This window comes from Humulus lupulus, chromosome 4 (assembly GCF_963169125.1).
Source record: "Humulus lupulus chromosome 4, drHumLupu1.1, whole genome shotgun sequence".
Classification (NCBI taxonomy): domain Eukaryota; kingdom Viridiplantae; phylum Streptophyta; class Magnoliopsida; order Rosales; family Cannabaceae; genus Humulus; species Humulus lupulus.
Window position 1 is genome coordinate 96,021,708 of NC_084796.1, and position 27,891 is coordinate 96,049,598.

Below are 27,891 nucleotides of genomic sequence, written 5' to 3' on the forward strand. Positions count from 1 at the left end.
TCTACAGCCGGCTTATTTGCATACATATATGTTGCTGTCGTGTAATCCCCCATATTTTTTTCCTCTTTTTTTTTGTTTTGTTTGAGCTCCTCATAAATCCTTAATGGTGTGTTGAACTCTTGATTTATATGTCCTTGTTTGTTCTTCATGTCGATGAATGAATGATGAATTGACCTTTCTAGCCTTTGTTGCTATCTTTTGATTATCAAACTTAAGGGACTTTGGTAAGTCCCTCTTATTATTATTTTTCATGGATTATGTATCTCTTCCTTGATCTGATGATGATAGTCTTTTTGGTGCACCTTGACTATACTTGTAAGGGCATGTTAACCCCTCGGGTTCTTGGTATCCTTTTATATTCTTTGTGTGCGCTTGTTATTTCTGGTGAGAAGCGTTCTTCTCGTCATTATGCATAGTACTATTTTTACAAGGGTGTTTTTTATTACCCTTTTGGCTAGTCAGCTTAGTGGCTGTTCTAGACTTATTGAGAGATGCCTTCCTTAGAGCCTCACCCCCTGCGGGGCCGTTAGCCATTGGTTGGAGGTCATCTTTTTAACAAAAAAATCATTTGTTTTACTATTCCCTTGATATTCATAAGGGTAGCTAATCCTTCTGAATATAAGAGACAACATGTCGAGTTTATTTATTTATTTTCTTATATGCGTGCCTCCTGTCCTACCTTCCAAGTGCTTGGTGAAATTTATTCCATCAAGCACTTTGGTGGATGTTTGCATAGAAAAGGTATATAGCATGCGAAGTTGCGAACACTTTCATTCATAGTAGGCAAGTTACAATGACATATATGAAGCGGTTACATCTACTTGTGAGGTTATCTGGGTAACCCCTTTGATTCTTATCTGCTAAGTTAGCATAACATGCAATAAACTAAATACAAATCTTCTTTGCATCGGAAATGGAAGTCTTACTAGTAGTTTTTCTTGAGGTGTTCCGCGTTCCATGCTCGGGGTATTACGGTGTTATCCATGTGTGCTAATTTATAAGTGTTTGGTGGTATGCATTGAGCGACTTGGTAGGGTCCTTCTCAGTTTGCCCCTAGTACCCCCACCCCCAAGTCTCGCGTGTTTGGGAGTACTTTTCTCAGCACCAAGTCTCCTACCCTGAGCATTCTTTTTCGTACCCCTCAAGTTGTAGTATCTTGCTGCCCGTTGTTGGTATACCGCCACTCTCATCTGGGCCCTTTTCCTTCTTTCTTCTAACATATCCAAGTTTTCGGCCATTGTTGTATGGTTGACTTGGTCCTTGTATGCATGTATCCTGAAGGAGTTAACCTTCATTTCAACCGGGAGAACAACCTCACATCCATATGCTAAGGCTAAAGGGGTCTCGCCAGTGGTTGTGCACGGTGTGGTCCTTTAGGCCCAAAGCACATTAGGTAGCTCCTCGACCCAAGCTCCCTTCATCTTCTCTTACTTTGTTTTTAGGTTCTTCTTCAAGACTTTGTTAATGGCCTCCACCTGCCCATTGGCATGTGGATGCACAACAGCTGAAAAGCTTCTTCTTATTCCTTTCTCCTTACAATACTCCTCGAATGTTTCCCCCTCGAACTGGGTGCCATTGTCAGAGATGATTTTGAAGGGAACTTCGTACCTACATACAATGAATTTGTTGACAAAAGTGGTGATTTTCTTGGCAGTTATTTTTACTAGAGGTTCTGCTTCAACCTACTTGGTGAAGTAATCTACCGCTATGACTGCGTACTTCACTCCACCCCTGCCTGTGGGAAGGGCCCCGATCAGGTCTATACTCCAGATAGCAAAAGGCTAAGGGCTGGTCAGGCTAGTTAGCTCATTTGGGGGCTTCCGGGAGTAGTTTGCGTGTCTCTGACATTTGTCACATTTTCTCACGAAGTCACTTGCATCCTTCTCCATGGAGGGCTAGTAGTACCCTTGCCTCATGGATTTCATGGCCGTGGATGGTCCACTCGCATGGTTGCCGCATTTGCCTTCATGTATTTCATACAGAACTTTCCTCGCCTCCTCATCATCAACACATCGCAAGAGCGGCACAGAAAACTCTCTCTTGTACAAGACTCCGTCTACTAATGTGTACTGGGCGACCTTATACACCAGCCTCTGAGCCTCCCTCTTTTCTGTTGGTAGAGCTCCATCCTTCAGGTAGTTTATAATTGGGTTGGCCCATGACTCCTTTGGGATGCTGATCATATGAACGTCTGATTCAATAATGCTTGGCCTGGATAAGTATTCCACAGGTACAGATTTGAGGGTATCTCCATCCTTAGTGGAAGCCAGCTTTGCAAGGGCATCGACATGGATATTCCTCTCTCTTGGGATTTTCTCTATGCTATACCCATCCAATTGCCCCAGATAACCTCTTACCCTTTCTAAGTATGCGGCCATCTTAGGACCCCTTGCCTGATACTTGCCCTTCACCTGGAATACCACCAATTGTGAGTCGCTAAAAATGTGTAAATACGTTACCTTTAGCCCCTGGGCCACCCGCAATCCAGCAAGGAGCGCTTCATACTCCGCCTCATTGTTTAAAGCTTCAAACCCAAATCATATCGTGCAATATATCTTGTGTCCTCCGGGTCCAATCATCACGATACCTGCTCCAGCTCCTCCTTCATTGGATGCTCCATCCACATGGAGGCTCCATTCCTCAAACTTCCTTTCCTTTCCTTTCCCGACCGACTGACCCTCTCCTGTATCTCCTTCTTCATTTGGTCGATAAGTGAACTCCACTATGAAGTCTGCAAGCACTTGCCCATTGATGGAGGTCCTTGGGGTATATGTGATGTTGAATTGACTTAACTCAATCGACCATTTCATTAGTCTTCTCGAGGTTTCAGGTTTGTGCAAGACCTGTCATAAAGGGTTATCAGTGAGTACCTCAATTGCATGGGCGTGGAAGTAGGGCCTTAACTTTCTTGAGGCCACAACTAATGTGTATGCTAACTTCTCTATCTCTGGGTATCGTTTTTCTGCATCTACCAACAGTTTACTGACATAGTACATGGGTTGTTGATGCTTCTTCTCTCCTTTAACCAGGGTAGCGCTTATGGCATGTTCAGATACCGCCAAGTACAAGTATAGCCTTTCGCCCTTTTTAGGTTTAGCCAGCAAGGGCGGCTTCCCTAGGTGTTCCTTCAATTTGGTAAAAGCGTCCTCACAATCTCCATCCCAGGCAAAAATTTTTCTCCCTTTTAGGATGTTGAAGAAGGGGAGGCACTTGTCCGTAGACCTTGAAATGAATCTGTTAAGGGCTACTACCTATCTCGTTAGACATTGCACCTCTTTCTTGTTCTTGGGTGGGCTCATTTCTACTAAGGCCATTATCTTATCAGGATTTGCTTCAATGCCTCTGGAGTTCACCATGAAACCCAAGAACTTTCCCGAGGAGACTCCGAAAGTGCACTTGAGAGGATTAAGCTTCATTCGGTACCTCTGGAGAGTGTCGAACATCTCACTTAGGTCCCTGTTGAGTTCTCTGGCACTTTTGGTCTTCACCAACATATCGTCAACATATACCTCCATGTTCCTTCCTATCTAGTTAACGAACATTTTGTTCACCAATCTTTGATAGGTGGCACCTGCGTTTTTCAATCCAGAAGGCATCACTTTGTAGCAGTAGAGTCCTTTATACGTTATGAATGAAGTATGTTCTTCATCAGATGGGTTCATGGGTATCTGGTTGTATCCTGAGTAAGCATCCAAGAAGCTAAGTAACTCATGCCTGGCTGTCGCATCCACCAGTTGATCTATTCTTGGAAGCGGAAAGTTGTCCTTAGGACAAGCCTTATTGAGGTTAGAGAAGTCCACACAAGTCCTCCATTTCCATTGGGTTTTGGGACTAGGATAGGGTTCGATACCCATACGGGATAGAATTATTTGCGGATAAACCCATTCGCCTTCAATTTGTCAACCTCCTCCTTCAAGGCTGCATATCTCTTCGGGTCGAGCGCTCGCCTTTTTTGCCTGACGGGCCTTGCCTCGGGAGCGATATTTAAATGGTGGCACATGATGGAATGATCTATCCCCACCATGTCTTCATGACTCCAAGCGAATACATGCATATTTTCCTTCAAAAGCATCACCAACTTTTCCTTCGTGTCGTCTTGAAAGTTTTTTCCCACCTTCAACTTTCGTAATGGCTCTTCCATCACCACGATTTCTTCTAACTCCTCCACAGGTTCGACCCCTAGCTCCTCTGTGACTCTGGGGTCTAGTTCTTGCGGGTTCACACCTCCATGTACTACCATCGCCATTGGTTCCTGCTGTTTTACAGACGTGCGGAGGGAGGTGTTATAACACTCCCTCGCTTCTCTCTGTTCCCCTTTCATACTCGTTATTCCCCTAGGAGTTGGGAACTTGACAACTAGGTGATATATTGAAGTTATCACTTTCAATTCTCTTAGGGATGGTCTCCCCAATACCACGTTGAAAGCTGAAGCACAGTCTACCACGAAGAAGTTTGCCATGGCAGTGGTTTGTGTGGGTTGTTCTCCCATGGTGAGTGCCAATTCGATCACCCCTAAGGGCTGTATCGAGTTCCCTATGAATCCGTACAAGGAGGATTGGCAAGGTTTCAAGTGTCTAACACCCAAACCCATCTTCTCTAAGGCGGGGCGATACAAGATATCCATGGAACTTCCGTTGTCTATGAGGACCCGATGCATCCACATGTTGGACAATTGGACGGTCAAGACCAAAGGATCATTGTGGGGAAAGTGCACTCCTCGTGCATCCTCCGTGAAAGTGATTGAGTCATTTTCTCCCTTAACACTCTTTGGGGGTCGTTTCTCTAGGCTCATGACACACGGTGGTGGACTCTATCTGGCTTCTCTAGCGTACCTGTCTCGACATTTCCGGGACTCTTCTCCAAACCCCAGACCTCCGAAGATCGTTCTCACTTCTCCTTGTATTTTCAGGGCTCTTTCTCGGGCCTAAGGTAACGCTAGCCCGTCCTCCGATTTTTTATTTTCCCTTCTGACATATCTGCCTAGGTGCCCCCTACGTATGAGCTCTTCAATTTCTTCCTTCAAATGGGTGCACTCTGCCGTGGTATGTCCATTGTCCTTGTGATACTGGCAGTATTTGCTAGGGTCCCTCTTAGACCGGTCTTTTCTCATCGGCGGGGGCCTCTTGAAGGGAACTTGACCTTCATCGTGAGGTAGATATGTTCTCTGGTGTCCGTCAGGTTTGTATAGAAGGTGTAAGCTGTTTGCCTGGGGTCACTTCCATGTTTGGGTGTTCTCTGGTGGTCATCTCTCAGCCCCTCGTACACCCTTGTTGACCCTTGAATTGGTCAATGACACGGAGTCAAGTGAAACGATAGAAATGAGATGAAATCAAGAAGAAAAGATAAACGACACAAAAAAATTTCTAGTGGTTCAACCACAATAAAATGGTAATAACCTACATCCACTTAGTGTTCTTATTGATGTAAAATCCCAATAACTGTGATCAATGAACTAAGGTTCACGAGTTTCACTAGTTTCAGGATGAATACAAGTATGTCGGATAAAAAAACTCTGATTCTCTCTTAGAATTATGAAGTTTAGAAAGTCTCCAGAAAAAATCCCCTCTCTTGAGCCCTTTGATTCTTATTTATAGGCTCAAAGAGTTTTTACATGGGTCGATGGGCCTTAATTACATTTAATATAGGCGTATCTAAATAATAATGGAAATTGAAATTATTACATAAATGCAAAATTACATATCTGAAGGAAATAAATGAAATGTTGCGACCAGATTGGTCGCCCATAAAATATGATATGCTGAGTGGATTCTTTTTTGGTCGATGGTCGAACAAATCATACTCACTTAAACAATCATGTGTATCCCACATGTATGTAAATTCTGCCACGCCATCCTGTAGTCCTTTTTTGGGTAAACATTTGCCCCCAAGTTTATTTTACTCCGACCAGCATATAATAAACTTAATTGACCGACTTTCCATCTAGCCTGTCACATCTGTCAGTGCCTTTTCAAAAAAGTAACTAATTATGGACGTTGCAGTTTCCCAAAAGTGTTTTGACGGCTAATGTAACGACCTGAATTTGCTAATAGGGCTTAGGGCCTTGATTAGTGTGCCGGGAGGGCAATAAATGAATTATTATGTTAATATATGAATTAATGTGAATATGTGATAATGATGCATGTTTAGTTGAGTTAAATGTGCATGTGGGCCCCATTTGGATATTAGGGGTATAAATGTGATAAATGCTATATATATGTGATATATCTGTGTAGCACGATCCGAGACAGTCTTGGGGAGCGGTTAGCCAGAAAGTCGCAACGGGGTTAAGAATCCGACTCGGGGCAAGTCGAGGGGTAATTTGGGCATTAGTTATTATACGGGGTTATTGGGTTATAAAAATAAATTTTTGGAGCTATATTTGAGGATAGAATGTCTAGGAGGGAATATTGGGGAAATTTACCATTTTGCCCTCGGGGACGTTTTGGTACCCCGAGCCTTGAGGTAACCACATAAACTAAGTTAAATAAAACAAAGGAAAGAATCATTTAGAGGCTTGTAGAAACCGACACTTATTTTCCTTCCAGCTGAAGATAGTTCTTATCTTTCTCTCTCTTTCACTCTCTAAGACAAACTCAAGGAAAACTTTGGGGAAACCAACTTGAAGCTAAGGGATTGCAGTGGGGGATTTAGGGGAGCTTGAAGCTTGAAGATTGGAGCATTAGGAACTGGTTCTGAAGCTTGATCCAGCAAGGGTAAGCTTTAATTATAAAGATTATGTTTAGAATTGCTGCTGGTTTGTTAGAGTTTGCATGTTAGTTAAGTTTGATCTGTTCTTGAGTGTTTTAGTAAAGTTTTGGAGCAGGTTTTGATAGGTTTTGATGTTGATATTGAGCTGGAATGTTTGTGTTGATTATCTGGGATTGTTAGCTAAGTTTTGGGTGAATTGTCTTGAGGAAAAATGTAGAAAGATGATGAAGATTTCTGGGTTGGAGGTGAGGGTCGCGGCCCGTGTGCGCGTGCGGCCATGGGAGGTCGAGATGCTTGAGGCGCGCCGCGGCGCTTGGTGATGTGCGCCGCGGCCCGTGTGGGTTATAGAGCGGTGCTAGCCTCTGTTTCGAGGCTAGCCGCGGCGCTTGTGAGAAGGGTCGCGGCTCTTAGTGCCAGCTTGTGCTTTTAAGGGTGTTTAGGCTTGGGCACTCAATGGTTAAGGCTTGGGATGGATTTTATCACCCAGATTGATAGAATTCAAGGTCCCGAAGGTTAAAGATTTGGCTCAAAGTTGTTTAATGGATTAGAACTTGATGGATGGATATTGTTAATATGTTGTGACTAGGGTTTCAGCGAGGCTCAAGTTAGAGGACTGTGCTCGGGATAGCGGTTCTCGGAGAGCTCGGGGCTTAGGTAAGAAAACCCTTGTTCCCATAGAGCTTGTATGCAGGGCTGAGCCCAATGCGTTTGAATTGCAGGGCGTAGCCCTTTGATTGTATTTGCTAGTATTATGTACTAGTTTATTATGCTATGAGTGCAATTATGTGAATGATCGGCAAGAGCCGGGAACGGTGTAGGCCAAGGTCGGTAGGGGCCGGGAACGGCGTTGGGCACGTTGAGTGCAAGGCCGAGTACGGCAAGGGGTCGGGAGTAGCGTTGAGCAAGTGGAGTGCGAGTTGCCAGGGCGAGTCCCTAAAGGATACCTAGGATATCCTCACGGTATGGACTGCAAACCCAGGGCCTGGTAAAGCGCCTGGGTCGGCTAGGCCGTATGTGTTTAGCCTATTGATGGCCAGTTTATACACTTGGTGTATATTTTGCATATTTTATCTGTTTGTGGGTTTTCTTGATGGGCTTCGGCTCACAAATGCTCTGTGGTGCAGGTAAGGGCAAGGAGAAAGCCAACCAACCATGAGTGTAGTAGGCATGAAGCGGCGTGTACATGTTTGGTCATCCTGGCTACCACAGCCAGTGGATTTTGGGAGATGATTATAAATAAACCTAGATTTGGTCATTTAGTCGACTTGCTTTAATTTATATGTTGTAAATGTTTCTAAACTGTACTTTGGGATCCCAAGTGTTAAACTTTTATGATTTTTAATGAAATGGAGTTATTTCTAAAGTTTTTCCTCTGTTTATGGCTTAACTACACTGTTTGACTTAAAACCTCGATTAGCGAGTTGAATGCACATTCTTAAACTCACTTAGTAATGGCTCAAAGGAAGTAGGGCGTTAGAACTTGGTATCAGAGCGAGCCAAGGTTATTAGTTCTGGAGATTGACCGAACATGTACACTCGCTGTCAGTGACAAGCTCGACTCAGGGTTGGATGGTAAGATTGACTAATATGTTTGAATATGTGTTTGAATGCCCTGTTTGCCTGCTTATCTTATATAGAGCATGATGAATGAGTTAACATATGCATGATGATAAGGCATGGCCCGTTGTGTGTTATATGCTATTTGAGTTATTGCTTTGTGGATGGCTAATGTGTTTGGGAGGTGGTTTTTGGATGTTGTTATCATGCCTGATGAGCGGCGTCGTTGGTTGCAGGCATATTTGTTGAGATGCCTCGGCAATCAGCTAGACTCTGCGGCAGTAGGGCCGAGGATGACAACCAGGGTCAGGACCCTCCACCTGCCCCACATAATGGGCAAGAGATGTTTGCCGAGATGGAAGCAAGACTGCAGCGAACAGAGGAAGAGTTGCGACAGTTGAGGCAGCAGGCCCCACCTCAAGTTACTGGGCTGGAAATGCAGCAGGTTGCAGCGCCAGTGCTAGTGCAGTCTGCTATGGAGAATAAGTGGGAACCTTTGTATGAGAGGTTCAGGAAGCAGCATCCTCCCACCTTCGAGGGTGGATCAGACCCACTGCGGGCAGAGCAGTTGATGAATATGATTTCCTCAATTCTGGATTTTATGAGAGTTCAGGGGAATGAGAGGGTAGCTTGTGCTACATGTTTAGAGAGGATGCCCGCATATGGTGGGACGTGGTGGCTCAGAGAAGGGACGTATCAGTTATGACTTGGGAAGAGTTCAAAAACCTATTTAACGAGAAGTACTATAGTGTGGCAGTTCGAGCTGCGAAGGTTGATGAGTTTATCAACCTGACTCAGAATCGATCGACAGTGACAGAGTATGCTATAAAGTTTGACAGATTGGCGAAGTTTGCGCCAGATTTAGTGTCGACTGATGCGGCAAGAAGGGACAAGTTTGTGTGGGGGTTGAACGTTATGATAGCTCGCGATGTGAATATTACCTTGGATCTAGAGACTACTACTTATGGCAAGGTAGTGGACAAGGCCCTTACTGTTGAGAGGGCCGAAGATCAGATTTGGAAGGAAAGCGCTGTTAGGCGTGATGCCAGGAGGACAGTGCCTCCTTTTGTTGGATTCAGTCGTGGTGGCAGTTCTAGTGAGCAGAAGAGGAAGGCCCCAGATTCCTTTGTTCCTCCCAGTTCAGATAACAGGGCACGGGGTGCTTCCACTGGCCGTCAGGGTGGCAGTGACAACTGGAGGAGTTTTCCAGTGTGTCCGCGGTGCAGGCGACGACATCAGGGTGATTGCAGGATCAGGGCCTGCTTTGTTTGTGGGAGTGCCAGTCATCTGAAGAGGGATTGCCCTCAAGTTAAGAAGGAGGAGCAGAAGCAGAGTGACAGTCTTGCTCCTGCCAGGGTATTCACTTTGACACAGACAGAGGCGGAGGCTAGCCCCTCAGTTGTGACAGGTCAGATCTCTAGTGCTGGTTCTCTGTATACTGCATTGTTTGATTCAGGGGCTACCCATTCATTTGTATCTGCTAGAGTGATAGATCAGCTTTGTAGACCTAGTGGTGTGTATGCTAGGGGATTTCAAACTTTGTTGCCAACGGGAGAACTGGTAGTCTCTAGGAAATGGATTAGAGCATTGCCAGTAGAGGTAGATGGTAGGGAACTGTCTGTTGATTTGATTGAGTTAGAGATGGATGACTTTGATATGATTTTAGGAATGGATTGGTTATCAAAGTATGGGGCAACAATTGACTGCCAGTGCAGAATGGTGACTTTTGAACTAGAAGAGGAGGTACCCTTTGTGTTTGTGGGGACAGTTAGTGGACCGCGAGTACCAATGATTTCAGCATTGAAGGCTCGAGACCTGATGCAGGAAGGTTGCATGGGATTCCTATCGAGCATTGTGGATACCTCTAGGGTGGTGTCGATTGGACCGGGTGAGACTAGATTGGGGTGTGAGTTTCCGGATTTGTTTCCAACAGATTTGCCAGGGTTGCCGCCGCAGCGGGAGATTGACTTTGTTATAGAGTTGGTACCAGGAGTGAAGCCAATATCTAGGACACCTTATAGAATGGCTCCAGCGGAGTTAAAGGAGTTGAAGATTCAGTTGCAGGAGTTACTTAATTTGGGGTTCATCAGACCGAGTTTCTTGCCATGGGGTGCTCCAGTGTTGTTCATTAAGAAGAAGGATGGATCCCTTAGGATGTGTATTGATTACAGGGAGCTAAATAAGATAACCATTAAGAACAAGTATCCACTGCCTAGGATCGACGATTTATTTGATCAGCTACAGGGAAGAACAGTGTTTTCCAAGATAGATCTCCGATCAGGTTACCATCAGCTAAGGATTAAAGAGGAGGACATACCAAAGACCGCTTTCCGAACGAGGTATGGACACTATGAATTCCTGGTTATGTCCTTTGGATTAACCAATGCCCCAGCCGCCTTCATGGACATGATGAACAGGGTTTTTAAGGATTATCTGGACAAGTTTATGATTGTATTCATCGACGACATCCTAGTGTACTCTCAGTCAGAGGCAGAGCACGAGCAGCATCTACGGTTGGTTCTACAGCAATTGAGAGAGCATAAGTTATATGCTAAGTTTAGTAAGTGTGAGTTCTGGTTACCACAAGTTACATTTCTGGGCCATATTGTCAGTAAGGAGGGGATTCTGGTTGACCCAAGTAAGATTGAGGCGGTCAGAGATTGGCCTAGACCGAGTAATGTTCCTGAAGTGAGAAGCTTTCTGGGTTTAGCAGGGTATTATCGACGGTTTGTTGAGGGGTTCTCCAGAATAGCTACGCCATTGATAGAATTGACAAAGAAGAAGACAAGGTATGTCTGGACGGACAGATGTGAGAACAGTTTTAAGGAGTTGAAGAGGCGATTGATCACTGCGCCAGTGCTAAGCTTGCCGACAGAGAATGAAAAGTTTGTGGTTTATTGTGATGCATCCAGACAGGGTTTGGGGTGCGTGTTGATGCAAGCTGGTAAGGTGATAGCCTATGCATCGAGACAGTTAAAGGAATATGAGCAGAGATATCCTACGCATGATCTGGAGTTGGCAGCGCTGGTGTTTGCACTTAAGATTTGGAGGCATTATCTTTATGGTGAGAAGTGCGAGATATACACCGACCATAGGAGTTTAAAGTATTTCTTTTCTCAGAAGGACCTGAATATGCGCCAGAGACGGTGGCTGGAGTTGGTTAAGGATTATGATTGCGATATCCTATACCATCCTGGCTGCAGTGGCTGATGCATTGAGTCGGAAAGGTCCGGGACAGTTGTGTAGTTCGAGGCAAATATCTGACAAGTTAGCTGAGGAAATGACCAGAGCAGGTATAGAGTTGGCGGTTGGTCAATTGGCCAACATCACTCTTCAGTCTACACTCCTTGAGAGGATCAAGGAAGCGCAGGGGAAAGATTCCCAGTTAAGAGGTCATAGGGAGAGTGCCTTAGTCGGAGCGACTAAGGACTTTTCCATTTCAGAGATGGGGTTACTAAAGTACAAGGGTCGGATTTGCATTCCTGTGGATTCTGATATCCGGCGAGAGATCTTAGATGAATCACATACCACTCCCTATTCTTTGCACCCGGGTACGACGAAGATGTACCAAGTCTTGAGAGCTCTGTATTGGTGGTCGGGCATGAAGGGGGATGTGGTGGATTATGTGGCCGAGTGCTTAACTTGCCAGCAGGTTAAGGCTGAGCATCAGAGGCCAGCAGGGTTGGTGCAGCCTCTAGGGATTCCAGAATGGAAGTGGGAAGATATCACTATGGACTTCGTGGTTGGTTTGCCGAGGACCGTGGGACAGCATGACTCGGTGTGGGTGATTATGGATAGGTATACCAAGTTTGCCCACTTTTTGCCTGTTAGGACAACTTATACTGTGGAGCAGTACGCTGAGTTGTATGTGAAGGAAATTGTTCGGCTTCATGGGGCTCCAAGGTCGATAGTATCCGATAGAGACCCCACCTTCACTTCAAAGTTTTGGGAGAGTCTGCAGAAGGTTATGGGCACGTAGTTACGGTTTAGTACCGCTTATCATCCTCAGACGGATGGACAGTCTGAGAGGACGATTAAGATATTGGAGGATATGTTGCGAGCCTGTGTGTTGGAGTTTGGGGGATCTTGGAGTAAGTATCTCCCTTTGATCGAGTTCTCGTACAACAACAGTTATCAGGCGACCATCGGAGTGGCTCCGTACGAGATGCTTTATGGAAGAAAGTGTAGATCACCTATTCATTGGGATGAGATAGGTGAGAGGAGATATCTGGATCCAGAGATGGTTCAAAGGACCAATGAGGTGATTGAGAAGATTAGAGCGTGTATGCTCGCCTCCTAGAGTTGACAGAAAAGTTATTTAGATCTGAAACGCAGGAGCGTGGAATTTCAAGTTGGTGACCATGTGTTCCTTAGGGATTCACCCATGAGGGGTGTGAAACAGTTTGGTGTTCGGGGCAAGTTGAGCCCTAGGTTTGTTGGCCCCTTCGAGATTTTGGAACGGGTTGGAGAGATAGCTTACAGACTAGCGATGCCTCCAGCTTTAGTAGGGGTTCATGATGTTTTCCATGTATCCATGCTCCGGAAGTATATGTCAGATTCGACGCATGTTCTAAGTTTTGAGAATCTGGAGCTTGATCAGGATTTACCCTATGAGGAGAAGCCGGTTCAGGTTCTTGACCGAAAAGATAAAGTCTTGTGGAGCAAGACCATCGCCTTGGTGAAAGTACTGTGGAGAAACAGCAAGGTTGAGGAGGCGTCGTGGTAACTTGAGTTAGAGATGAGGGAGCGGTCTCCCAAGTTGTTCAGGTAATTTTGAGGATGAAATTTCTATAAGGAAGGGATAGTTGTAACGACCCGAATTTTCTAATAGGGCTTAGGGCCTTGATTAGTGTGCCGGGAGGGCAATAAATGAATTATTATGTTAATATATGAATTAATGTGAATATGTGATAATGATGCATGTTTAGTTGAGTTAAATGTGCATGTGGGCCCCGTTTGGATATTAGGGGTATAAATGTGATAAATGCTATATATATGTGATATATTTGTGTAGCACGATCCGAGACAGTCTTGGGGAGCGGTTAGCCAGAAAGTCGCAACGGGGTTGAGAATCCGACTCGGGGCAAGTCGAGGGGTAATTTGGGCATTAGTTATTATACGGGGTTATTGGGTTATAAAAATAAATTTTTGGAGCTATATTTGAGGATAGAATGTCTAGGAGGGAATATTGGGGAAATTTACCATTTTGCCCTCGGGGACGTTTTGGTACCCCGAGCCGTGAGGTAACCACATAGACTAAGTTAAATAAAACAAAGGAAAGAGTCATTTAGAGGCTTGTAGAAACCGACACTTATTTTCCTTCCAGCTGAAGATAGTTCTTATCTTTCTCTCTCTTTCACTCTCTAAGACAAACTCAAGGAAAACTTTGGGGAAACCAACTTGAAGCTAAGGGATTGCAGCGGGGGATTTAGGGGAGCTTGAAGCTTGAAGATTGGAGCATTAGGAACTGGTTCTGAAGCTTGATCCAGCAAGGGTAAGCTTTAATTATAAAGATTATGTTTAGAATTGCTGCTGGTTTGTTAGAGTTTGCATGTTAGTTAAGTGTGATCTGTTCTTGAGTGTTTTAGTTGAGTTTTGGAGCAGGTTTTGATAGGTTTTGATGTTGATATTGAGCTGGAATGTTTGTGTTGATTATTTGGGATTGTCAGCTAAGTATTGGGTGAATTTTCTTGAGGAAAAATGTAGAAAGATGATGAAGATTTCTGGGTTGGAGGGGTGCGCGCATGGCCATGGGAGGCCAAGATGCTTGAGGCGCGCCGCAACGCTTGGTGATGTGCGCCGCGGCCCATGTGGGTTACAGAGGGGTGCTAGCCTCTGTTTCGAGGCTAGCTGAGGCGCTTGTGAGAAGGGTCGCAGCTCTTAGTGCCAGCTTGTGCTTTTAAGGGTGTTTAGGCTTGGGCACTCAATGGTTAAGGCTCAGGATGGATTTTATCACCTTGATTGATAGAATTCAAGGTCTCGAAGGTTAGAGATTTGGCTCAAAGTTGTTTAATGGATTAGAACTTGATGGATGGATGTTGTTAATATGTTGTGACTAGGGTTTCAGCGAGGCTCAAGTTAGAGGACTGTGCTCGGGATAGCGGTGCTCGGAGAGCTTGGGACTTAGGTAAAAAAACCCTTGTTCCCATAGAGCTTGTTTGCAGGGCTGAGCCCAATGTATTTGAATTGCAGGGCGTAGCCCTTTGATTGTATTTTCTAGTATTATGTACTTGTTTATTATGCTATGAGTGCAATAATGTGAATGATCGGCAAGAGCCGGAAGCGGTGTAGGCCGAGGTCGGCAGGGGCCGGGAACGGCAAAGGGTCGGGAACGGCGTTGGGCACGTTGAGTGCAAGGCCGAGTATGGCAAGGGGCCGGGAGCAGCGTTGAGCACGTGGAGTACGAGTTGCCAGGGTGAGTCCCTAAAGGATACCTAGGATATCCTCATGGTGTGGACTGCAAACCCAGGGCCTGGTAAAGCGCCTGGGTCGGCTAGGCCGTATGTGTTTAGCCTATTGATGGCCAGTTTATACACTTGGTGTATGTTTTGCATATGTTATCTATTTATGGGTTTTCTTGCTGGGCTTCGGCTCACAGATGCTTTGTGGTGCAGGTAAAGGCAAGGAGAAAGCCAACCAACCATGAGTGTAGCAGGCATGAAGCGAAGTGTGCATGTTTGGCCAGCCTGGCTGCCACAGCCAGTGGATTTTGGGAGATGATTGTAAATAAACCTATATTTTGTCGTTTAGTCGACTTGGTTCAATTTATATGTTGTAAATGTTTCTAAACTGTATTTTGGGATCCCATGTGTTAAACTTTTATGATTTTCAATGAAATGGAGTTATTTCTAAAGTTTTTCCTCTGTTTATGGCTTAACTACACTGTTTGACTTAAAACCTCGATTAGCGAGCTGAATGCACGTTCTTAAACTCACTTAGTAACGGATCTAAGGAAGTAGGGTGTTACAGCTAACACGATTCCCCACGTATCGAAAAATCACCCCCATCATTACCTTTTTAACTGTGCCACGATCAGTATAAACAACCCACTCTTCTTATTTTTTACCTTTTACTACTCTTCTTTTTCTCAAGAACTCAGAAGAACAAAGCAAGAAAAACTCAGAAAAATTTGGTGATCCAAGGTGTGTCCATCCAGCTCTAGGCATCTATGCTTATGACTTCGCTTCAATTTTTCATTCAAGTAAGTTTCTTGATCATCTTTGTCTTTGATATACCATGCAACGTTTATTTCTTGAGTTTTCTGATATCTGGGCTTGGAGTTTTTTAATGTTCTTGAGGAAAAACGATTTCGAGGTAATCGGGCTCATAGGTAGTAACATGATAGGATTGGAGTTTTAATTAGAAAAAACACTAAGCGAGGCTTAGAAATTGGCGTGGGAAGTAGGAATACTGACTTAGGGCCCAAAATCGAAGTAAAAATTCGATTTTTATGCTTTCGGAAAATCTGGGTTTTTCCCACATGTGTTCAAAGCCAAAAAGTTTCCCTGAAAAAACTTTTCACTTTCGCTTTTTAATCCGTTTTTCCAAACTGTTCACATGTGTTTAGTGTTTACGTTAGAATGCTTCTGGTCGTATAAAAGCTTAACTTTTATGCGCGAGCAACATTATCCCAATGTTTTTACTTCTTCTATCTGTTGGCCGTAGATTCTCATCTCCCATTTTCTATTCCCAGATATTCATGCACGATCCTTGGGGAGGTGAGAGGCCAATCGACGACAATCTGCTCGCGCTACTATTCGAGGATCAAGAACAACCGTCACTGCTGTTTCCGGAAGTCCCATTTTCTCAGCAAAACCCAGCGACTAGACCTCCGACCAGTCAACTGAACATTGGTCGCGTGAAGTATACTGCTCGTAGAAAGAAGAAAATAGCCAACCCTCCTTCTAACCAGCCCGCCCCTCACACTGGGGAACCTTCAACGAATCCCCAGCCTGTAAATATTGCACCCAAGAAATCCAACCTAAAGCTCGACCTCGCGACGGCCTTAGGCCAGATGTCGAATGGTACGTAGCGCCTCCTAGCATCATCTCAGCTAGGATGGTGAACAACTATCTCAAGAAGTATGGTCTTCCTGGGATAAACCTAATCAAACCTTCATCCAACCAGAAGGCTAACGTGCCTGGGGGCGCCTTCAGCGCCTGGTCAAGGTACCATATCGAGGCAGGGGCTATCTTGCCTCTGCACGAATTTTTTCAAGGGGTGGCAAATTATTTTGAGGTCGCCCCCTTTCAAATTACTCCCAATGGATATAGAGTACTATCTGCACTCTATATCCTTTATAATCATAAGAAGTGGCCTGTACCTACACCACATGAGATCAACTACCTGCTCGATCTCAAGTCCAACCCCAACCACAACAACACGGGGTTCTTCCACTTCTACCACCAAGAGTCCACTCTTACCTTCCTGAGCGACATCACCTACAAATCCAATATAGGGAAGTACTTCTAGGAGTACTTTCTTACAACGGACCTGGTCACTGATAACCTAGCCTTCACCTGAGGAGGTAAATCTTTTAATCACTTGTCGTTTAATTTCTTCTAGCTTTTCTATATTGTCTTTAGAACTTAGGTATTGTTTAGGTCCATGGTACCGACCAGACCTTACTCCAGAGATGGAGATAAGGGTAGACACCTTGGCTAGCATGACGAACATCGAGAAGAGCATCAAAGAGTTGGTTACTGAAAGCAACTTAAGGCTGGTCGGCCTTCTAGCACCTCACCAGGAAGTGAAGGAGTCTACAGTAGGGAGTGTTACTGGAGGAGAGATCCTCGAGCTGCAACATGATGTGTCACAGCCCCCGAGACGATGGGCAATAGGAGTGACCATCAGGGAACCCTCCCGCATCCCACGAGCTGCTGCTGCCCTGACCCAACACGGGAAGGGTAAGCAGAAACTTCCGGAATACCCCGAGCCCATACTTGAGTCTTCTTATGAGAACGATACCTTCTCACTTTTAGACAATTTTCCCATTCCCTGTCATTTATTCGACGGGGATGATGATAACTCTACAAAATAGAGTTATTTTACTACTTTTTCTGTGCTAATTGTTGCTTAATTCTTGAGTTTTTAATTGATTTATTAAGTTTTAAAGTAATTTTGAATTTATTGGGTTTATTTTGATTTTATATATTTTTGTGTGATTTTATAGATATTTTATTATAATATGTTGTAGTTTAATTATTTAGAATTTGTATTGTTAGATTAAAAATTAAAAATGTGATTTTATTGCTAAAGTAAATTAAATTTTAATTAAATATTTTCATGGACTTAATATGATTTATTTTTGAAAATATTTGATTATAATTTAATGTGTATTTATTTTGTAGGATGTTATTTGCATTTTTTTTATGCTTGAAAATAAAGAAGAAAAGTGGTATTTTTTAATCAACACAGGCCCAGCTGAAGCCCACCACTTCCTCCAGCCCGTGCTCCAGCCATGGGCCACCTGCTGCTTTCGGCCCATCACTCCAGCCCAGCCTCCTGGGCTCGCCTGCTGCCACTCCAGCCCAGCCTTCAGCACATCACCACCCGAAGCCCACTGATTCAGCTCCTTCCCAGCCCACGGTTCCATCTGATGCACCCTTCCAGCTCCAGCCGTGCACCTCCAAGCAACCTCCAGCTCCCCAACACACCCAAAGGCCAGTCCCAGCTCGGCCCAATGCCTTGCCCACCTGCCAGCAACTCCTTCACGCCTAGGCATTTCCCCCATGGCAACCTCTTCACCATTCGGCCCAACATCAAAAGCCAACTGCTAGCCCACCTGCCACTTTTTCCTTGTTCTTTTTTAGCCCAACAAAAGCTCATTTGTCCCCTTGTCCCCTATGTGTAAAAATGTCTCTTTTTTACCCAAACTTTTCTACACATTTTACCCAAAAATCATCATTACACCCTAAAATTTACCCCTATTTTCTATATTATTATTAATTTGATTAATTTAATCAATTTAATTATTTTAAATTGATTATTTTAATACTCTCATTTTGGCTATAAATAGGGAATTTTCAAGACCATTTGGGAGTGCTAATTTTAGGGGGGATATTACACTACACAAGTTCTACACTTTCAAGACATCTCTATTCTCTTCATCTTTTTCTTCTTTTTGGTCATTTTTCAATGAGTTTTAGAGGAAAATTTTGGGGGTTTCTCCTCCAAATGTTCCTATTTATGTTTGTACTTTTTTTGTTTGTAATTTCTACTCTAGTTATGAGTTTCTAATCTTTTTAAGATTATTAAGGTGATGATGAAACAATATGTAACTAGATAGTATTTATGTTGTGTGTTGATTTCCCATTTTGTGCAATAAAGCTTATGGATTTTCTTCTTCAAATATCTTCTTTCATCTTAAATATCATGTATTTTGGATTGTTAGCACATATTTACACTTTGTTCTTCATTAGTGCAAAAAAATAATATTCTTTGTGTAAGATGTGTCATTAAATTGTACACATCAAATTCTTAGAACAAAAATATTATGTTTTGCCTTATAACTAATGTTATTTGATTTTATGTTGTTTCATTAGGTTGATTCACATTAAATACTTTGAAATTATACTTTTTTAAAAGTGAAGAAAAATCCTATCATTTTAGAAGTAATTTGTGCTTAAAATTATAAATCTATTTGGAAAATGATAGTTTGATTTATTTTAACTATCACTAAGACTTGTGAATCAATATACTAATAAATATTATTAAACTTACATTTTGTGGATTCTAGTATCTTAATAATCTTTCCTTTTGCCACTTATTTTAAAATCCTTATTGAGTTATTTTCATTCTCTGAAATAGCTTTATTTTAAATCTTTTATTTTATATTCATGACATTAAACCTCATCAATCCTTGGAGCTAGGTTAGAATTTATTAATTTTGATTTAAAATAGTTTTCTTTTTTATTTTAGACAACTCCTTTGGGTTCGATCTCGTGCTTACACGAACACTATATTCCATATACGATTCGTGCGCTTGCGAGTATAAATTTTTAAAACATACCCGTTTTGGGTACATCAGATGACAACTTTAAATATGCGATCAATAGTTTAAATTCAGACTTCTTTGAGGTAGAGAGTGAGTGTAGTAGTAGTACCATAAATAATGTATCAACCAGTAATAATAGCTCGGGTATACTACTTAGAATTTTTCTTAATCTTATTCCCTTGCTTTTTCAAGTAACTTAATTTATATTGTCTGATGGTTTATTTCCATCCTGTAGTCATGCCTTCCGGTGAAGTGTTCGACTTGTATAGAAACCCCAATGCCACAGCTCCTGCAAGCAGGAAGAAAGCGAGCAGGCGACACCCCGGGGAAAGCAGCAGCGACCCTTCTAAGAAAAGGGCTCAGACTGAGAATCCTCCTGCACCCACACCTTCCAAAGACATGACTTCTCCTCTAGCTCCTGTCGATCCAACTCCTCCAGCTTCTGTCGACCCGACTTCAACAGTTCCCATCGACCCGACTCCTCCAGCTCCTCCCAACCCAAGTCCTTCTACTCAGTCAAAAACGATTCAAGCTGAAGCTATCCTGAACACAACTTACAATTCGGCCAATGATAGGCTGAAGAAACTGTTGAGAGATCGGCGTAGCCAGGAAGCCTTCAACAACGTCTCTACCATGAAAGTCAACTAACTCATTAGTCTCACGCTGAATGAAGTACTCAGTGTAAGTTGTCATTTTTGTTGTGGTTTAATTGTCTATCTTGCCCTTTTATTCACACTAACAGCTTTACTTTTCCTCTGATCGCAGGGGGTTTTGACCATGAGAACCAGTTGGCGTCGCTCAGAGGAGATGGCTGCCAAGCATGCTGAAGAGATTAAAATGGTTGAGGAAAGACTCGCCGAGCAGCTCAAGGTGGCCGAGGCCAAACATGTTGAGCAGCTGAGGACAAAATTTCTATGCTGGGCGAGGAGCTGAAGCAGCACCAAGAGAGTTTGGCCAAAATTACTGAGGCCAAAGAAAAGTACAAGGAGGCTTCAGTGTTGAACTTCAAAGAGGCCTCCAAGCTCCAGGACGACTTAGTGATCAGCAAAAAGGAGACTGCCGAGCAAGAAGAGCGCGTCAAACTGCTCGAAGAAACCAACGCTCGCAACCTGGAGAGGTTCAAGGGAGTGGCGTTCAACTGCTTTTATATGTTCTGGAAAAGCAACCCTGAGGCGAACTTTGATTATTTGCCAGAACATATGAAGCAGGCTGAGCTGGCTAAGTGCATTGCTCGCCTGGAGGAAGAGGAGAAAGCTCAGGGATCTCCTGAGATATCTTTGGCGACAGGTATTGAAGGCATCGAAGAGGATGCTAAGACCACAGTCGACCAGCAGCCCCAGCAAGATCCTCCAGCTGCTCCTGCCACTCAATAACTTTGTTTTTCTTTTACTTTATTTTGATCTGTAACTAAGACACACGAACCACGGTTCGTGATGTCAAGACAATTTTTTGCTGCGTAGGACAACTATTCTTTTAATTAGTAATCACATCCAAGCAGCAACTGCTCACGGTGTAAAACATTTTACTTTGATATTATAATATTTGCAATTTATTATAACATCTATTCGCATGACCGAACTTAGCATAACACTTTGTTTTTATTTGAAAAAATTTAAACAAAATTTTGAAAAATACTCTAAGTACCATAGTATGCTTTCCCTTATTTTGCTCGTGAGTTTACATAATCGTAGTATGCTTTCCTTTATTTTGCTCGTGTGTTTACATATGCCTATTGATATGCTTTGCTTGCTTAGTACCTTATATGCCCCCAAGTGATTGAGGAGCTTAAGGTCCTCGATCACTTGCCATGACCAAGACCTGTTCGAGCATTACTGCCCGTAATAAATACTTATAAAAATGATAATATAGCAAAACAACACACGTAATGAGCAAATACTTGTAATAAATACAATAATTGGCAAGAATAACTGGCTGCGCACAGTTCTGTTTATTTCTTGTAATAAATAGACAATCGTGTATGTACGAGTGATCAAAAATTGATCTTACACTTATAAGCTACTAATCATATGATTGACTAACCCTTGTTCATAAACTTGTAAAAAGTGAAATTAATACAAGCCAATTCTTTAAAAAGAACTGTTTTATTGATAATACTTGCGCATGTGTTCTCCACTCCAATAGAGAGGAATAAGATCTCCATTCAAGTGAGAAAGTTTATAAGTGCCTGGTTGGAGGACTTCTTCAATTTGACACAGACCCTCCTAGTTAGGTCCAAGCACTCCGGCAGCTTGATCGCGGGTGTTAAGAAAAACTCTTCTAAGTGCCAAATCTCCCACGTTAAATTTTCTTTCATTTAGAGTTGAAATACCGAGCGACCTTTTGCTGGTAGGCTGCTACTCGGAGTTGAGCTTGCTCACGCCTTTCATCGACCAAATCCAAAGATTCCATCAATAACTAACTATTAACACTCTGATCAAATGCCAACCATCTATGTGATGGTGGGTCTAATTCAACAAGCAACATGGCTTCATATCCATAGGCCAAAGAAAATGGAGTATGGCTTGTTGTTGTTCGATGGGATGTCCTATACGACCAAAGGACTTCTGGTAGCTGTTCTAGCCATGCCCCATTTTCTTCTTCAAGCCTTTTCTTCAGGGTATCCTTCAAGGTTTTGTTGATAGCTTCAACCTGTCCATTTGCTTGTGGATGAGCTACTGAAGAAAAACTCTTGATAATCCTGTGTCTCTCGCAAAAATCTGTGAACAGATCACTGTCAAATTGTGTGCCGTTATCTGAGACAATCTTTCTCGGTAACCCATAGCGACACACGATGTTCTTCATTACAAAATCTAGCACTTTCTTGGTCATTATTGTAGCAAGTGGTTCAGATTCGGCCCACTTTGTAAAGTAGTCAACAACAGCTACTGCATACTTTACATTGCCTTTTCATGTGGGTAAAGACCCGATCAAATCTATCCCCCACACTGCGAATGGCCACGAACTTTGCATCTGTTTGAGCTCATTAGGGGCTGCTCGTGGTATTTTGGAGAACCTTTGGCACTTGTCTCATTTTTGAACAAAATCCACAGAGTCCTAATTCATGGTAGGCCAGAAGTATCCCTGCCTTAGGATCTTTTTTGATAAACTCTGCCCCCCAGCATGATCTCCGCAGAAACCTTCATGGACTTCTCGCATTATTGCCTTGGCCTTTTCCTTTGCAACACACCTTAAAAGTGGCATCGAGTACCCTCTCCTGTACAAAACTCCATCGACCAGAATGAAACGAGCCGACTTCCTCTGGAGGGCTCTTGCTTTGGTTTTGTTCACCGGCAACACTCCTTGCTCTATATATTCAATGAAGGGTGTCATCCATGTGTCTGTTGCCTGAATTACTAGGGTAGACTCTTCGGCTTGAATTCTTGGTGCGGACAAATGGTCAATTGGTACTATGTTTAAGGTGTCGGCATCTTTCACGCTTGCTAACTTGGCCAAAGATCGACATTCGAGTTCTAGTCGCGAGGTACTTGCTGGAGAGTATATTTTTCGAACTGTGCCAATAAGTCCATTGATTTGTTCAAATAAGCAACCATTTTAAGACCCCAGGCTTGATATTCTCCAATAATTTGATTAACCACTAGCTGGGAGTCACTGTAGATCTCAAGCGACTTTATATCCATGTCCTTGGCTAACCTTAATCCTGCAAGCAGAGCTTCATATTTGGCTTTGTTATTGGATATTTTGAAGTCAAATCTGATTGCGCAATGGAATTGATGTCCTTCGAGTGTGACTAAGATCAACATGCTCCAGCATTGTGCTCGTTGGAAGAGCCATCTACGAACAACTTCCAGGAAGGAGCTTGACTATGTAGTTCAGGCTCTTCTATCGGCTCGGTGTCCTGGATTCCAGTGAATTCTATGACAAAGTCTGCTAGAGCCTGTCCCTTCACAGTTGCTTGTGGCGAATAGGAAATATTGAACTGCCCAAGTTCGACTGCCCATTTCAATAATCGACCGGTGGCTTCTGGTTTTTGCAGAATTTGTCGTAGTGGTTGGTCGGTTAGTACCACGATAGGGTGAGCTTGGAAGTATGGCCGCAACTTTCTAGAGGCCAAAATCAAGCAGTAAGCTAATTTCTCAATGGGCGGATACCGCAACTCTGCCCCTATTAGCCTCTTGCTTATATAATACACAACTTTTTGAACATGCTCCTCTTCTCTGATCAGGACAGCGCTAGCAGCATACTCGGTGACTGCCAAGTAGATGAACAAATTTTCTTTTTCGATCGACTTGGATAAGATTGGTGGTTGCGACATATGAGACAATGCCTAAAAAGCCTGCTCGCACTCTTCCGTCCACTCGAACTTCTTGTTGCCCCTGAGTAGATTAAAAAATGGAGCGCACTTGTCCGTTGATTTAGAAATGAATCTACTCAAAGCGGCAATTCTTCTGGTTAGACTTTGAACATCTTTAATTTTGGCAGGCGACTTCATCTTGATCAGGGCTTTGATTTTTTTGGGATTAGCTTCGATACCTCACGAGCTTACTATGAATCCCAAAAAATTTACTGATCCAGCACTGAATGAACACTTGAGGGGATTTAGCTTCATCTTGTATTTGTTCAAGACGTTGAAGCATTCTTGGAGGTCCCCGATGTGCTCTCCGGCCTTTTTAGACTTGACCAACATGTCATCGACATATACTTCCATGTTAACACCGATCAACTCTTTGAACATGTGGTTGACCGGTCGCTAGTAAGTCTCACCAAAGTTTTTCAAACCGAAAGGCATTACTTTGTAACAGTAAAGCCCTGTATCAGTTCGAAAGCTAGTGTGATCCTCATCAGGTGGGTGCATACTGATATGATTGTTTCCAGAGTATGCATCCATGAATGACAAGATCTCATGCCCTAATGTGGCATCGACCAGCTGGTCAATCCTTGGGATTGGGAAACAATCCTTCGGGCAGGATTTATTGAGGTCTGTGAAATCCACACACGTCCTCCACTTGCCATTCAGCTTGGGAACCAGTACAGGAGTAGAGACCCAAGATGGATAACCACCCAGCTTGCCATCCACACACATCCTTTTTTGTTGTACTGGTGGAAAACTTTTATCTAAATTCAAGACATGGTAGATAACTGTTGGGTCAATCCCGTCCATATCCTTATGCGACTAGGAAAAAAAATCTTGGTTCTCCTTTAAAAATTCCACCAATTTTTTGCTTTGTTGTTGTCTCTAAGTTTTTACCGACTTTCAAAACCTTGGTTGGATCTGCCTCATCAAGTTGAACCTCCTCGAGGTCCTCCATTGGTCCTACATTTTCTTAAAAATCCCCAAAGTGAGGATCTAAATCCCTATCCTCACTTTGGGCAACACGCTATTTGGTGACCTGCTCACTTGATTAGGCTTGTGCTTCATTTAACAACAACAACCTTTTCTCGACTTTTCCCCCGATCCACCCCTTTTTGCCTTGGTGATCAAGGAATTGTAACATTCCTGTGCTTCTTGTTGGTTTCCCAACACGCATCCTACCCCTGCGTCGGTTGGGAATGTCATGGCTAGGTGCCAGACTGAGGTAATGTCTCGCAGGTCGACTAGAATAGGTCTCCTAATCACAACATTATATGTAGAAGGACAATCAACTACTATAAAAGTAGTGAGTAATGTCCTGTTCGCTGGTGCAGTTCCTGCTGTGACTGGAAGCTTGATCGACCTTGTGGGCGCGAGCCCTTTGCCGAAAAAACCATAAATGGTTTGGTTGCATGGCTCCAAATCTTGCACTGATAACTTCATTCTTTCCAGCGAAGACTTGTACAGAATGTTCACTGAGCTCATTGTATCAACCAATACTTGCTTGACCATCATATAAGCGATCTGGACATCTACGACCAGAGGATCCGAATGGGGGAATCGGACATGCTAAGCATCAAGCTCAGAGAAAGTTATCGGCTTTTCCTATGTTCGAGCTTTTTTGGGAGTTCGTGCCTCTACGTTCAACATTTCAATGTCCTGGTCGTGACGTAAGGTTCGGGCATACCTTTCCCTCGCCTTCCCACTATCTCCTGCCAGGTGTGGGCCATCGCAAATGGTCAGCAATGTATCAGCAACTGGAGCTAGCTTTAAATGGGGCGAGTGTTGGAATACAGGTGCATGCTCGTTGCCTCCTTGAGCCTCTCGCTGAGATCCTCCAGGGGCTCGCACATATCTTCTTAGGCATCATTGTCTGATAAGGACCTCAATCTCATCTTTAAGCTGGTTGCATTTATTGGTGTCATGACCATAGTCATTGTGAAAATGACAGAACTTGGTTGTATCTCTCTTGGAGATATCTTTTCTGATTAGGGCTAGTCGCTTGAAGGGAACAGTGGTGTTAGTGGCCTGGTACACTTCTGCTCTGCTATCGACTAGGGTTGTGTAATTGGTGAACCTCGATTCGTATCTGTTACTTTTAGGGCGCTTTTTCTCAAACGTTGACGGCTCGTGGTTCGCCCTTTTTCCTCCATTTTCCCATTATTTTTGCCCTTGCCATTGGGTTTCCCAAACCCAATGGCGGCTTTGGTGGGATCTTCTTTCGACCACTGATCGTCTGTAGGCGCATTACCTTCATTGACAATGGCCTCTTCGAGCTTGATGTACCGGTCCGCTTAGTACAGAAATTTTTGGGTGCTCTTTACCCCATTCTCCTGCAAACTGTTCCAGAGGGGTGAATGGCGCCGTACTCCAGTAGTAAGTGGCATCATCTTCCCTTCATCACCAGCTGTCTTAGCCCCAGCAACGGCTCGCATAAAATGCTAGACATACCCCTTCAGGGTTTCTCCCGCCTTCTGGCATATCTCGACCAGTTGGTTAGCCTCGGTAGGATGTACACGACCAGAGTAAAACTGTCCATAAAATTCATTCATGAACATTTCCCAAGACACTATGCTGGCAGGAGGAAATTTGAAAACCCACTCCTAAGCAGTATCAGATAAGGTGGCTGGGAAGATTCTGCATTGAGCGTCATCTGACACCTTCTGGATGTCCATTTGTATCTCGAATTTATTTATGTGAGATATTGGGTCTTCTAATCCGGTGAAGTTGGGCAAGACAGATATCTTAAATTTTCTTGGAGTTTCGGCCATTTATATTCTTTGTAAAAATGGAGTGCCTCTTCTTCAGTCGTATTCAATGTGGGATGTTTGAATCACCAGTAGCTGTTGAACGGCCTGATTCAATGCATCGAGCTGGGCCTGCACATCGTCTGGTCTTGTTGGGGCGATCAGTGCTGGAGGGGCATACTCATCGTGTCTTTCTCATCTTCCATTGAGAACATCCTTCAAATCCTCATCCCTACGCCTTTGTTCGCTCGCTCCCAGTCAATCAAAGAAGTTAGGTTGCCTAGGCTGCCCCCCATCATTTTGGCTCGTCGGATGGTTCTCTCTTGATGGGGGGTTCTGCTCTCCCCCTATCTCCTTGCCTTCGACCAACATTTCCTCTGTCAGAATCCACCTCATTATAGTCATGCCCATCCCTAAAGTATGACCGACTATGGTGCGACCTGGTGATCGCACTGTTTCCCCCTCCCCTTGCTGGCATGTCTCGACCGTCAGGTGGAGGCCTGTGTTGGTTGGTAGGTCCCCGGGAATTATTATGTCATGGGGGGCCCCTGACTACAGAGCCTAATTCAACCTGCCTTCTGCTAGCAGAAGGACGTTGTCCCCTGCTCGGTGGGTTTGGATCCTTAGCAATCTAGTGTATAGGGCTTCGGGGAGGCTGCCCAACCCTATTCTGCCTTTGTTGCTAGGGATTACCTCAACCAGCGCAAGAAGGTGGCTTCTGCTCAGGATCTTGAAACGGCCTATCCTGTTGAGCAGCATGGGGTTGCTCCAACCTCTAGAGGCTTTCCGGTTGAGGCAGAGTGTGGTGATGTTGTTGATGACCTGAATGTGGACCTTGTTGTGGTGGCACAGTGGGTGGCTGATCCGGTTGGGAGGCTGGTGCAGGCTGTCCTCGGGCCAACTAAATGGCTACCTCCAGAGCGGCAGTGGCATCCCTCTGCCGGCGGTCCATATCGGCCTGCTTCTCATTCAATTCATGGCGTTGCCTATCAATTTCTCTCTGATGCAATGCCATCATTTTCCTGATTAGCCCTCAGATTGGCTAATTCTTCCTGCAACACAATTAGTGTCATCCTCAAGGTCTCAAAATCCATTTCCTCCTCTTCGAATTCTATTTGTGGCTAATCCTCAGCAACATTTTGCGGAGGAGGCTGGGTTGGTGCGTCACCAGAGGTTTGTCCAGTCTTTCTAGCCATTTTCGCCATTTGATCTTTTTGGAGATCTTCAGAAAGTCTCTCAATGAAAGCACCAAAATTTTGACCATTGAATTGGTCAACGACACGGAGTCAAGTAAAACGATAGAAATGAGATGAAATCAAGACGAAAAGATAAATGACACAAAAAGATTTATAGTGGTTTTGCCCCAATAAAATGGTAATAACCTACATCCACTTAGTGTTCTGATTGATGTAAACTCCTAATAACTGTGATCAATGAACTAAGGTTCACGAGTTTCACCAGTTTTAGGATGAATACATGTATGGCAGATAAAAACACTCTGATTCTCTCGTAGAATTCTGAAGTTTAGAAAGTCTCCAGAAAAAATCCCCTCTCTTGAGCCCTTTGCTTCTTAT

General features: G+C 43.7%; 2 protein-coding genes across 2 annotated transcripts; one reads left to right on the forward strand and one right to left on the reverse strand.

Moving 5' to 3' along the window:
- Window positions 1-1,427: 1,427 nt before the first annotated feature.
- LOC133832396 (uncharacterized) lies at window positions 1,428-4,246 on the reverse strand. The gene is made up of 3 exons (XM_062262745.1): window positions 4,049-4,246; window positions 1,906-2,411; window positions 1,428-1,608 (listed from the first exon to the last, which is right to left on the reverse strand). The coding sequence occupies exons 1-3, from the start codon at window positions 4,244-4,246 to the stop codon at window positions 1,428-1,430; spliced, it is 885 nt and encodes a 294-aa protein (XP_062118729.1).
- Window positions 4,247-19,498: 15,252 nt separating this feature from the next.
- LOC133832397 (vegetative cell wall protein gp1-like) lies at window positions 19,499-19,909 on the forward strand. Its single transcript, XM_062262746.1, has one exon. The coding sequence runs from the start codon at window positions 19,499-19,501 to the stop codon at window positions 19,907-19,909; it is 411 nt and encodes a 136-aa protein (XP_062118730.1).
- Window positions 19,910-27,891: the final 7,982 nt, after the last annotated feature.